The following is a 14,470-nucleotide window of genomic DNA, read 5'->3' on the forward strand; positions in this document are numbered from 1 at the left end:
TTCTGGTGCTTGTATAAACTGTTCGAGGAAGAATATTCCTAAATTGGTTCACAGATACTTGAATATCCTCAAAATTACTACACTTAAGAGTCTTATTTTCTCTCTCACACTTGAAATCCACTTCACTCCCAGGTTGCTAATGAGGAAAAATAAATTAAGGTCTCAAAGCCCCACTATTAAACTCTCCTACACTTTTGCTCTGGATTGTGTGACTTTCCCGTGCTAGGTGCCAAAGGGTTCCTTCCTCTCCTTCTGCCATAATCTAAAATAACTCAGTTGGAGGGCGCAGTATTTGAAATGAAGATTCTCATGAGGATTAAGATATGACTTCTCAAAATGCCCATCCGTGCTTCTCTTCCCTTTACAGCAGGCATCCTTTCAGCTTGGCTACTTGGGTGGCCCATGGTAAGGCCAAAGATGGGGGCATTCATTGATTCAATGGAGAATTAATGAAATTCTAAACAGAAAGTCTGGGCCTGCCGCTGGCACCGACTGATCCAGCACAGTTTACCTAGGTTCACAGTAGAGTCCTCACGTAATGTCATCTCTAGTTTCCGCAACTTTAAGCAAAACAACATATACTGAAAACAATTTTATCACAGGCTAATTGATATAAACAAGAGTTATGTTCCTACTGTATTACTACTGCATCTCATCAACATTATAATGAAATGAGTTGAACCAAACAATACGACTCAAGGATCTGCTGTATAAACTACAAGCCTCCAAGAACAGACAACTAGCTCACTAGATGTGCTTCAAAGTGCATGTCTTTCCTTCCCATGTTTACAAGGAACCTAAGGACGAAGCAATAGAAGGGAATCCCATGTGTTCCTTCCCCACTGCACTATAGACTCCAATTGCTGGGCTGGCATCCGTACTGGGGTCAGAAAGGGTCCTCTGCTTAGGCCAGAATGTTTCAATGGTGGGATTGGCAGGAAGGGGTAGGTAGGAGGAAGCGCACGTTAGAATTTTGGGGGTGGAAGAGCAAGTTGAAAACAAAACGGTTTGTTTTGCCATTTCTGTTTACAATTCATGGAAATGTACTTTGAAAATTTAAATAACATTATAGAAAGACACGAGAATTTCATGTTTATCAAAGAGGACATGGTATGGATTTTTAAAAGGTCAAGAAATTATGGTTTCAGCCATTGATTAGAGACTCTGATGGACAGTGTTCGGCGCCGTGGCAGATGTGGTAATGAAATCTTGGCTTCCCTTTTCCCTTCCTGCCCATATATATACCTATTCTGAAGTCTTGAGCTTTGGGGGAATGGTTTATATTTCCAGTTCGTCTACATTACCTTTCTTTAATTAAACCCAAACCACAAAATAGCTTTATTAGAAGCTAAACTTCACCAACATCTCAATTGCAATTAACGTAAATAGTTTACACATCCCTTTCCTAAAACTGCTTAAATTAAAGCAAATTATATTTTTGCAAGCCCCAATTTATGTCAGATACATAAACATGAAAATCATGGGAATGAACTTTCACTTTCATTCATTATTTCATCTGTTCATTCATGCAACAAAACGCTGCGCGTCTGCTGTGTGGCAAGCACACAAGCACGTGCACCAACTATTATTTAACAGTCACACTAACCTGTGTGAGAATAGATGTACCACAAGGCCCCCGTGAGGAGGGCTCCAATCACAAATGCTGCAAACGCAATGCCCATCACAGTTAGGGTGTCCAGACCATGGAAAATTGCTAGAGGGAAGAGAAATCAATACACATTTTAAGTGAGTCTGCATCATACATTGCAATTTTGTATTTGCTTCACAGGCACTGTCAGAAAGGCTGAGCACTGACTAGTAAAGTCTGAGGATGAAAGGAGAATTCTAGCAAAATATACTGTGTATTTGTAACTTGCAAATTTTCTCTCGAAAGAGAAATAAAATTATCAGATTTCCAAGATACCCTCAGTGTGCCGTATTTTGAGCAACAAACTTACTAAGAAATCAGCTTTGTAAACTGTAAAACCTGAAGTCCGTGGTTCATTGTCTTAGTCTGAGGACCTATATTTGAATGGTAAAGAGGCTTGGAAATTCAGAGGCTAAGATGCTTGGGAAAATAAGGTGAACTTCCATTATCAAAATCTGAGTTATTCCTTCTTATTCATTGAATTCCGTGTAGTAAGACACTACACGGAAAACACACTTCAAATACTTTACCAACATGTTTTCATGAACATTTAAAAGTATAAAAGATAAAAGGAAGGAAGGGGTGAGAAAGAGAAAACAGAGGAAGGATAAACTATTCCTGTGGATTATAACATTTCACTGATCTCCTCATATTAAATCCTCAATCTTAACAACTACATATTGTGTCATTTAAAACAATCTACTTTTTAACACTTTTCCAACCGTGATCTTTCTATGAGGGGAACGGAAATACTTCTCAGTGGGCAGTGATGTTAGTTTTATGATCAGCAAAACATATAAATAGAACCAATTGTTTCTCTGTTTGGCAAAGATTTTTATATTTGAAACTAATTCCAGACTCAGAAATAGAACATTTCCTTTCATTTAAGAGAACTACCTTCTTTGAATCACTTATAGAAAGTCAAAATCAGTTTCCAAGGGAGAGTGGGTTTTGGGAGAATGAAGATTTCTAATGTCTCTGTTTTTATAATATAAATGTATATAGGCTCTCCCCATTATTTCAATATTGTTTCTATGTTCCTCTCTAGTCAGAAGCAACTCCAGCTGATCTCTATACAAATTAAATATCTGCCTTTCAATTCACTGCAGTGTAAAGGATCCAGTTGTAGACAAATGTGACCCTTGAGCAGCCACAGCACTTGAAAGGGCTCAGGAAAAGTACGTCATGGTGAAGATTCTGGAAGGATCCAAATTTCCAAGTTCTGGTCCCAACTTTTCTAGCTTTGTGCCCTTTGCTGTGTTCATTTAACTTTGGCAACATGGGGATAGCACTACTTCACCTACTGAAGGCAGGGTGTGAAGAAAAGGAGTTTGTAAAAGAGCTGGGGATGCCCTAGAAGAAGTAAGAACTGGAAAGAACTCTCTGGAGGTTAAGATGAACCAAGCCATTGACCTCATTTAATTTACTCTAGTCTGCAGGACCAATATTAAAAGATGAATTGCCTTTTTATGCCTACAGATCCAAAAGTGGGGCATGGTTAAAAGCTTTTAGTAAAAACGTTCTAAAATTCTAAAGATAAGAGATGTCATTTATGAAAATCAGACTAGGAAAGTATGAGAGAATGTGTCTGTGTGTCTCTTTCTGGGTTCCACGACATTGTTAAAATAACATACTTAATATATAAAATAATACACTTAATATGTAAGTAACATATAATATACATGAAATAATATATAAATATATAAAATAATACACTCAATATCATACCGTTCCATGGTATTGTTAAAATAATACACTTAATAGAATGGTTTATAATGTGCTTTGTATAAATGAATTCTCTAGACTGACTGTCACGTGCATGCGATCGGGTCAGCCATGAAGACTGATCTGGAGAGTTTTAGGGAAGAAAAAAAAAGCAGATTCTCCTCACAAGGCAACATCACTTAGAAGAGCTCTGGGTGCACAGCCAGAAAGCCCAGGTTCTATTGCTGCTTCACTGCCAATTACAACCACGGGCAAGTACATGTTTCTGGATCAGAGGTTTCTTCCATATAAAGTGATGAAATTGGCCCAGATACTTCCCAATGCATCTTTTTGCAGTAGTTGGCATCTTTCTTTTTATTTGCAAGTCCTCTCCCCGCAACACCCCTTGGGTTAGAGATTGTCTTGAAGGTACAACTTTTTCCTTTAGCCTACTTCTCTGAGGAGGTAATAGTACTAATGACAGCAAACCACTCCCACAGCTGTAAGTCAATGTTTTCAGATCACAACTCATAAGTATGCAAATGACAAACTTCTCTCTCTAAAATTAAGAAAGTTACTACCTTTCCAGTATGGCCATACACACCAATGAGTCAACAAATTCACATGAAAAGTGGCAAAGGTACAGAGGGTAAAAGAATGAAATAAGGACAGACGAGAGGAAAAAGAAAGTATGAGAAAAAAAGGGAGGAGGGAGAGTAAGAGCATAAATTTCCTTATCAAAACTCAAAGTCTGGCAAACGCTTCATAACTAACTCATTCTTATAAAAGCCCAGGAGGCTCTATTTCGAAATAGTTGCATAAAGACTTACGTGGAGAAATTGGACTCGGTTCCTTAAAGCTTGGACCTGTTCCTGAAACAAAAACATAAATCACGATGCGTTACACAGAGAAATCAAGTTTTAAGCAAAAGGTCATTAAAATCTCAGCAGAGACTGACACTTTTCTATTTGTTAATACTTTGTGAAAACTCTGTCAATTATTCTCTTTAGAGATCAATGCTGTTAACATGGATTACTTGGAAATTATAAGCATCATACTCTAATAATCAAGTGTACAGGCTCTCCAATTTGAAGAAAACTTCAAGACAAACATCTAAACTTAAGGAATTTGAGACTGACAATTTGTGTGTGTACACCTTTATACTTATTTAGAAAGGATTCAATATCTATAATACCATGTTTCCACAGTGCATTCCTAATATGATTCCACTTTTAAAACATTCTTTTAATTTACTGTACACAAGTTTTTCTAAGTATCTTTTCTCTTCTATCCTAATGCTATTGCCCTATAGTTCAGCTCCTCTTCATCACGCATTTGCATTATTACAGAGCTTTTCTAACTGGTCTCCTTGCCTCCACCTCTGCCCCCAGCCCAAACATTTCCCCCTCCATATGTGCTGCCCAGAGTTAATTTCCCAGAGCCCAGAGGTGGTTACGTTACTGCCTTGATTAAATCGTTCAATGACTCCCCTCTTCCTTTATAGGAAAAAAATTCAAACTCTTTAGCATGGCACACAAAGTTCTGTCTCCCTCCTCTAGCCACCTCACTCCAGCCTCCTTGCCTAATGGGGTCCCTCACCTATGTTGGGCTCCTCACAGCTATTTAAGCTCCCCAAATTCTCCATGCTGCTCCATGTTATCACACTTTGCAAGCCATCCCTGAAGTATCCTCTGCCCCAGAGCTGCTGTGTTGGCAGCTTCACTGCGACGCCTTCTCTGACTCACCGCCCCATCTACACCCTAGCAGGGCTGGTCTCTCCCACCTCTGCTCATTCTATCTGTTACACAGGTACCACATCACATAGTAATTCTCCTTCCCACCCCCGATGGCAGGATCTAGTTCTAACTCATCTGTACATCCTCAGGGCGCAGCCCGGCATAGACCAGTCCTGCAAGAAGTGTTTGGTGAAGGATGATTAGAATGTTGATGTACTTTTTGAAAGTAGAGGCACAACAAAAGAAACTTGAAATAAGACTGTATGAAAAAGCTTGTATGCCTCAACATTTCTATAACGCTTTTATATTCAGAAAGTACTACATAGCCATGATCTCATTTGAGGTTCACACCAGCCCTGTGAGGGAGGCTGGAAAAAAAAAAATCACTATTTTACAAATGAGCAGCCTGAGACTCTGATATCATGTGACTAGCCTAAGGTCACAGCTGGAAAGCATCAGGGCAAGGGTTGAATCAGAATTCCGGATTCTGTCTCTCAGGCTAAATGACTGGTGAGCGTTGCTCTGCCCTGAGCTGGGAAAGCATTGATTGAAAAGCTACTTATTTGTGTACAGTGACTCGCTATTCTCAGGACAGTGGTAGCATATCATGGCCCACCATTTATTTTTGTATGATCTTTAAACTAAGAATACATTTTATATTTTTTAACGATTGAAAAAAAAAACAAGTGTAATATTTTATGACCTGTGAAGATTGTATGAAATTCAAATTATTTCATAAATAAAGTTTTATTTGGACATAACCATGTTCATTTGTACATTATCTGTGGCTGCTTTTCACTGAGTAGTTGAGGCAGGGACTGTATAGCCACAAACTGAAACTATTCCCTATCTGGTCCTTTACAGAAAAATGTGCTGAGTCCTGGGACAGACGCTGCCCCTTCTCTTTAGAGTTTAAAAGTGATGAGTGTTTAGCACCTCTCTTTTCATCCCCACTTTCATTCAATAAAGAGGGAATACACACTTTGTGTTGGAATCCACAGTGAAGCGAAAAGAAGTTGTGAAAAATTGACCCCAAACAAGCAGCGTTTGAGTTGATGTTTATAAAAATAAAGAAGCTAGACAGGATTGTAAATTCTCAGGATTAGCCATCTCAGCTGGGTTGACCACACTCTTGCAGCATGGGGTATCATGGTCCAGCTCTAGGGGAAGGAATGCTACCAGATGAATCAAAGCCACTCAAATTGAATTAAATTAAAATAATTGTGAGATTTTAAGAAAATCTAATTCAGTGTGCAGAATACATGCCAATTACAAAATGCGCACAAGACACTCTCTCCTGGGAGTTTGGTCCTATCAGCCTCATTGGCAGCAATAAAATAAAGGCGGTGACACCTTACATTTGTACATTTGTATAGTGTTTTACAATTGACAACAAGCTTTCACTTATATTTTTCTCATTGTAAACTCCCAAGAACCCTATGAAATAGGGATGTCTATCCACAAAATTCTCCTACTTTCAAGAAGTAGTGGTTTGATTTGCTGAACTAAGTCCAAAGGCATTTAAGGTCTCCATGGAGCACATCATGTGAGAAATATACACACTTCTGGGAACAGTTTCATCCAATTAACTACTCATGGTTAAATTTTGTCACTCAGAATCCCTGAGAGGTTTCAAATAATGATTCCCCCCTAAGGAGACCTCACATGTAAGAATTTAGATTTTACAGCAAGGCCTGTGTGATGGATGGCATTGTTTTAAATTTCTTAATGGACTTGTGTTATGATCTAATGCTATTCCCTCACCCCAAGTAGGGGCCTTCTCATAGAACTAAACAGAAACAGTTGTTGCTTATGTCCCCAGGGGTGAAGTTCCTCCATGATTTCTGTGCATAAACAATAACAAGCACAAGCTACAGAACTGAGGTTAAAGGATTTTATCCTCTAACTTTTTTGTTCCCAAATCCCCAATAACCCCTGAGAATAACTAAAAGAGTTTGATCTCCACTGGAACCCTATAATTGAGTTGACATGCTGGAAGGAAAAGAGTGGACACAACAATATTTACTTTTGGTTTCAGGGTAAGATTGTAAGAAAGGAATCCTAGCTATTACTGTAAAAAGAATTTTAACAATAAAGATTTCTTTACAGAAAGAACAAACTATAATCAACATTCTGAATTAAATCTTTTCATATACTCTGAGCAAATTTTGGTCTACATCGAGAACCAAAATTTCCCTCCTCAGAGAGTTAGACATGGTTTTCACAAACAGGATATTTCTGGGGTTATGCATGAGTAACTGACCATAGCTTTTGGCCTCCAGCTTTCAATTCAGTTCTTCTAAACACGGTAGGACCGAGCAGGCCCAAAGGGAAACGAGGTGTCTAACAAGATGTGGTGCCCACATCTATTGGTATTTGGCAGAGGGAAGGATGAGGAGATAAAGAAGCTGAAGACTCAGGAGGCCTTTGTGTGGGTCACAATTTAAGATACCATTTCTACTAACTTTATTTCCCTGTAAATGAACCCTTTCTCTGGGTTGTTTCAATACTTATGGCATTTGTTGCAATTGTCTGGTCACTTAGTTGCATCTTTCCACTAGGATCAGTGATTCTCACCTGGGGGTGATTTTTGCTGCCCCTCTCCCCTCACCAGGGACATCTGGCTATATCTGGACACAATTGGGGTTGTCACAGCTGGCAGTGGAGGGGTTTTCTATGAGCAGCTAGTGGGCAGAGACCAGGGATGCTGCTCAACATCCTTCAATGCACAGGACAGCCCCCACAACAAACGCCATTTGGGCATTATCCAACCAAAATGTCAACAGTGCTGAGGCTGGGAAACTCTGAGGCCCTACAGACAGAATAATGTGTTTACTATATGCCAAGCATATAGCAGGCACTCAATAAACATAAATACCATGTATATCTTATTATTGTGTATGTTCCTCAGTAAACCAACCTTCATGTTGCTCTCAGAGTAGTCTTCCTAAATGATCTGAACATTGGCTCTCTACTCCAGGGCTTTTGATGGTTCTTAACCTTTAGAGGTGTATCCTGAAATATTTACGGATGAAATGAAATGTCTGGTTTCCTACAAAACAATCCAGGGACAGGAAGTGATAAAACAAGATTGGCTATGAATTGGTAATTGTTGAAACCAGATGGAGGGTTCATGGGAGTTCATTCTACTATTCTCTCTTATTTTTGTATATATTTGAAATTTTCCAAAGGAAAAAGTTTTTAAAGTGTTGAGCAGCACACTGAATAAAAAAATCCTTATTTTACCCCCCTCCCACTCCTTGTGAGATAGAAACTGAATATCTTGGTCTGTCAATTAAGTGTTTCTACATTTCTTTCTACTCAGCCTCTCCTCATCGCTTCCTCAGCCTGAGGATAAAACCTGGCTGGTGCTTTAGAGTATTTTAGTTCTGGAAAAATCAAATGTGTTCCAAAAAAGTAACGCTGCTCTTGGATTAACTTCCAACTGACGTTCACAACTTTCCCTTCCATCCCCACCTCTTCCCCCAAAAAACCTAGTTTGGCTGAGAGGTTAAGAGGAAGGAAAGGAAATTAACATTTACGGAGTGCCCATGATATGCCAGGTGCTGTCCTGAGAACACTTCTATTTTATAAATTATGTGGTAGAAATATGGAAAAAATTCAGTATTTTAAACATTTAACTTACTCATCTTAACTTGCTGAGAATTACACATTGTATATAAATCATGGCAAATTTGGGGATAATATTATTCTTTTGTGCCTGTTTTTTTGTATATGCACCCAAAATTTTAGAGCCCAAAATTTCAGAAAAATAATTACTCTTCCCTTTCACTATTTAAAACAAATCATCACTGACGTGGTAAAATCATTTTTATTGTGGAAGCCTAAGTGTTCTCAAATGCTGTAAAAAGTGGTCACGGCATCCAAAGCAAACAGCACTAACATGCCTATACTTCAAAATATTTCAGAAAATATGGCAGGATGGCATCACCTCAACTATTTTAATTGTTTTGCCATAAACCATAATATGTATAAACTATTCATGTTTTCTGGGCTTTTTTGTGAGTTGTAATTCAAAGTCACAGAATTTCTCCTTAAACTTTAATGCTCTCTTAAATAGTTTACATGTTTCTTAATGCCTTAACCCTTTGGAAAAGTAGGTCTTTTTTCTAAAATTCTTCATCTTCTTTTCAGTTCATAGGGTGTTAACTATGTTACTTGTAGTTCTTATTTAAAAAAAACTAGAATCAACCTCCTCCTAGGATAAGGCATAGGGTTTAAGAGCACAGGCTCTGGAATCAAAATGCTTGGAGTTCAACCCAGATCTGCCATTTACATGTGGTGTGAATTTAGCCAAGTTACTTTCCCTCATTCTGTACCTGCTTCACAAAGGGGCTGAAATACCATAGCCCATATAAAGCATTTAGCACAGAACCATGTATTAATAAGTATATGCTCAAGAAATGTTAGATAATCATCATGTCCATTACCATCATCACCACCAGCACCAGCACCTCTTGTTGAATGTTTAAACAGCAAAAGAATGCTCACCCAATGCTGGTTCCCAAGGAACTGAGAAAGCAAAAGTGGCAAAGGTATACTGCAGGAGCTCAGGAAGTTTCCATTAAAAACAGTGGCCCAGAGGAGGGACCCAGAATTGACTCAGTCTTGATGGTCTATTCTCCCTGCCCACAGAAGGAAGAAACCCCGCCTGACATGTGTCCATGCCACCGGCAGTGGTAGCCCCCGAGCAATCCTCTGCCTGGCTGTGAAGCCGAAAACCACAGCCTTTATCTGCTGCCCCAGAAGACTCAAGTACTGAGAAATGATGGTCCAAATGACCAGGGAGGGCTGGAAATTTGGCATGGCCTGCAAAGCGCACCTGTGTAGTACAACGACAGTGAAATATCCCATTGGTTGGGAAATTTTTACTCCAAATGGCAATCCCAAGAGCAAACCTACCCATTTCCAGAGATACTACAGTATCTGTGTCTTACTACAGTAACACACAAAGCTGTCTGGCAGGAAGAACATTCATGATTCTGCTATTCAAATAAACCAGTGCTATTAGGCAATGTCATATTCCTTTTTCAATTGACTATTCCAAGGCACTGAGAAGCAGAGGAAAAGCACAGACTCAAATGGCCTGTATTGAGGAGAAATGATATTAGAGTTAAAGGAAAATAAACATAAAAGGTAAGAGGAGTCAGTCAGAGTTGAAACCTGCCAGAAAACCTACCCCATTCAGTACAAAGTTAGAAAGCATCTTTGCATGCAGCCCCTGGGAAGCTGGCCTACAGTCTAACCTCCTCAATTTGTTTAACAAATCTAAGCAGTAAACCTTTTTTGCTATATGCTTCTCCACAAAAATCTAGTCTCAATTAGCAAATCTCATGAAATTACTTTGATATTCGGCAAAACTTTCCTCTTGAACGTTTATGTAAAGAAAACACTGAACTTTCAGGATAATTACACTACGTTTAAATAAAAGTAATTACCTAATTTACAAGAAGAATTACTTAGAAAAATACCACCAGACTTGAAAGAAGAAAGAATGAATTACTGGAAGTTATACTCCTGCAATATTAATGCCTAATTATTGTCTGGCATAGGAAAAAGCAAGCTGCTGCCTTCAATTACCAGCATAATTACCTCTCTCAAAATAGGTAAGAGTAACAGATGAAGTACGAGGTAGCTATTGCTATTGTTAAACCACTTACACAGTACGAAACAGAGCCAGCTGCTGTCCAACTGTGATATACTTTGCAACACAATTAATTTATTCTTATTTCTTTCCCCTGGACCTAATAAACAAGGAACTATTTGGACAACCCATGTATTAAAAGACTGTGGCTATTCTAACTATTTCAAATGGTTGAAAACGAACTGAAAAAATCAAAACAAACAACAACAACAGAAATTTTGCTGAGGAACCAATAAATATCTAATATGTACACTTCACAGCAACTTTTGGATGGCTGGAAAATGAACAAAAGAGTATTTTCCTTCTTCAAACAGTATAGCTGAGTGTTTCAGCTGGAAGGCCTCTGGAAGTCATCTGGTCCAAAACCCTCCTTTTCCAGATAAAGAAAATGAAACCCTAGGCCATGATGGGAGATCTCCAAAGTCCCACAGCCAGTTATCCGGGAAAGCTAAGAGCTACCCCCCAGGTTTCTGGCTGTAAGCCAGTGCCCTCCCTGCTACCCTTTCCTGTCTTTCTGAAGCAAGCATGTTCCTGGAAAGGGGGCAGATGTCACCACCAGATATGACAATAGGAATGGCACCGCTATTTTCACAAAGGTCACTCAACCAAAGAAGAAATTGGACGGCATCCACATGCCTCTGTTCTGTTAGGTCCTGTTTGCTTCAGGACTACCCCTGCTGCCTAGTCTTGCCAAATCCAACAATGCTCAGATCAGAAATGCCATCCCAGAACTGCCCCAAGCCTAGATCTGGTGTCAACACCACCCAGCAAGTCTCCTAGCTAATGGCTGGCAACTGGAGTCAGGCTGCTCACTGGCTTTTGTCGAGGCCCTGGGTGCCAGTGTCAGCCTCCTCTCTGCCCCTCTGGAGCTCTTGCCCCACAAATATGTAACCCCCGCAGCCTGGAATCCACCTCTACTCTCCCAGCCTTTGCTTAGTTTGGCATCTTTAGACAATGTTTCTGGATAGCCATAGGTTTTCTTCAGATAGTGACAACTGTAAATGCCCATGTGACATCTGGTTCCTCCAGTCAGATGTTGACAACAGCTTGGTGTGTCCTTGCTTTTCAAGTCCTTAGTTGGAACTATGATGCTGCACCCTGTCAGATGCTCTCCATACAGTTCATTCTTAACATCCCCCCAGAGACCACTCTGCTTCTCTGCTGTTTTGGCTGGCCTGACCTATCCCAGGTCTGGCTTTGCCCTGCTTGTCCTTCCAAGTACTGATATCACTCCGCTTAGGGTACATCCTTCCTTTTCTCCTAGAAGATGCAGCTTGCCGAACATTTCTGCATGTGCAGGAAAAGGCAACCTTGACTTCAAGCAACAAATGTGACTGCATAAAATTCTGAAAACTGAATTATAAAAACACATTTAAACACTAGTTCTCAATCTTCTTTCTGCTGTGATACCTAAGACGGATGGTGTTCACATACATAACATCCTTCCAAAAAGCATTTGCGATCTTGACAAAGCACTGCAATGGCTTATAGCCAACACAACCATTACCATTAGATCACAGAAAGATGGGCTGAGGACTGTGTGCAATTCCAGCATACCAGGAAGATCTGTAATACTTTCTTACATACTCAAGGAAGCATATTTAAATGCAAGAGATAGTGACATTGTGACAGACAAACTTAATTCTGATCAAATATTTAAAGAGGAAATCATCTGCAAACGTATCACATGGCAGGAGGACAATAAACTAAATAAAAGATTCCCTGGGCAAAGAATCCTTTTCTAAAATTACTAATTGGCCATTAATATGTCTTTTGAATAAACTTGGACTTTTACAGTAGTGGAGCTTCTGAACAATCAGCCCCGAGCCCCCATTCTCTGACTGAGCCTCCCAAAACACACCTCTGGATTCTACTTCATGATGTACCACAGCGAGGGGCTTGGTGAACGTCTTCTTGTTCTGCATCATGGCCCATATCATCGAGGCATCCAGTGAGGTGCAGGCTTCGTCAGGAGGCACACACTGAAGAAAGGCAGAGCAAAGCAAGAATCAGCAGTCACTCAAGAGGGCCTTCACAGCTCAGCCTGCACAGTTGTCCTGAGCCCCTTATCAGGCAGCTCACAACTGGTTACCACAGAAAAACAGGAGACCTGGGTGTTTTTCAAAGAACTACAAATAATCTGGAAGATATGGTGGCAGGCTGTACTTGAAGTATATTCTCAGCTGTACTTCAAGAAACAAATAGTTCTAGACAGCTTATAAATATTGTCTCCTCCCTCCCCACCCCCCATTTTCTTCCCACAAAACAATTGAAGTTTTAGTGTTATTTAGTGTGAAAAATAAAGAAACTATATAACAAATGTTGGCCTTTCACCAAGCTGGCTTCACATAAATGGTTCATGTTTACGATTTGTGATTGTGGGAAAACTCATGTGTTGCATTATGAAGGTGACAGATTTTACATTTGTTGTCCAAAAAGATAATCATGTTGTTGAGTTTGTTTTTTTAATCCTGGTATAGGCTCATGCAAAATGAAGCTTTCCAGGGCCATCTGCTTTTACTGTTCCAAAGTAGAGTCTTTGGGAGTTGTGCCCAGGTGTGGAGGCCATGAGATCAGCTGCTTCCAACTATTTTAAGGCCCCAAACTTATAACTAGCATGCCCAAGCCCACTGGATCTGTTTTTTAAAAGTATATGATTGGGGGTAGCCTGGTGGCTCAGTTGGTTAGAGCACGAGCTCTGAACAACAGGGTTGCCGATTCCCACATGGGCTAGTGAGCTGCGCTCTTACAACTAGATTGAAGACAACGAGCTGCTGCTGAGACTCTGGAGGGGCGGCCAAATGGCTCAGCTGGTTAGAGTGCGAGCTCTCAATTGCTGGTTCAATACCCACATGGGATGGTGGGCTGTGCCCCTGCAACTAAAGATTGAAAACGGCAACTGGACTTGGAGCGGAGCTGTGCCCTTCACAACTAGATTGAAGGACAACGACTTGGAGCTGATGGCCCCTGGAGAAGCACATTGTTCCCCAGTATTCCCCAATAAAATTTATTTTTTAAAAAAGTATATGATCATATCCATTAACTTTTTCTTTTAAATAACTGGCTCCTTGTCTGTGCTCATCAATAGGTGAGGCTCTATTGTAAATGACATCCATTTGTTTTTGTTGTAAGAAGAAATATATCAATCATTTTAAAACTCTATAGCAAGGTACCCCCAAAGTTAACTTCCAGCTCTTCCAATCATAAAAGGGCAAAGACTTTTGGCTCTATTGTCATTGCTGCTCTGAAAAACATGCAAGTCAGACACATATTATAAGCAGACAACTCCTGCTCTTCCCTTCCCCCCAAAACAGAAAAGCCTTTACAACAGCCCTTTTGTAGAGGGAAACAATGGATTTTCTGTGATGAGGTATCATTATTGAAAAGATTAGCATTTTAGGAAAAGTCTTATTACTTTCCTGCTAATTCTTCAGGTTAGTAAAAATCTACAATTCTACAACTAACTCACTGCGTGGCTCTGGGCAAGATACTGCACTCTCTGGCCTCAGTTTCATCAGTAAAGGGCAAGGCTGGACTCAATGATCTTTGAGACTGCTTCCTGGAAGATTCTTTGGCTCTGTCTATCGTCATGGAAAATACTTGGAAGTCACTTACAATATGGAAATATCAACAATAAGCAGTAAACAGGGAGACAGTGGTAACAGCTCATTCTAAGCCACTGCTCAATAAATGGCAGACTGTCATCATATCTTATTT

At 39.9% G+C, this 14,470-nt stretch overlaps 1 protein-coding gene across 1 annotated transcript in view; it reads right to left on the reverse strand.

The window, feature by feature from the left end:
- Positions 1 to 14,470, reverse strand: part of TGFBR3 (transforming growth factor beta receptor 3) — a 185,900-nt gene that overhangs the window by 11,752 nt on the left and 159,678 nt on the right. The window contains exons 14-16 of the mRNA XM_019753067.3: positions 12,615 to 12,735; positions 4,183 to 4,224; positions 1,607 to 1,714 (exon numbers count right to left, since the gene is read on the reverse strand). Of these exons, the coding sequence (XP_019608626.3) occupies positions 1,607 to 1,714; positions 4,183 to 4,224; positions 12,615 to 12,735 (271 nt within the window). The remainder of the gene's footprint in view (positions 1 to 1,606; positions 1,715 to 4,182; positions 4,225 to 12,614; positions 12,736 to 14,470) is intronic.

The sequence above is a fragment of the Rhinolophus sinicus genome, chromosome 14 (genome assembly GCF_057876585.1).
Source record: "Rhinolophus sinicus isolate RSI-liver-muscle chromosome 14, RSI-T2T, whole genome shotgun sequence".
Classification (NCBI taxonomy): Eukaryota; Metazoa; Chordata; class Mammalia; order Chiroptera; family Rhinolophidae; genus Rhinolophus; species Rhinolophus sinicus.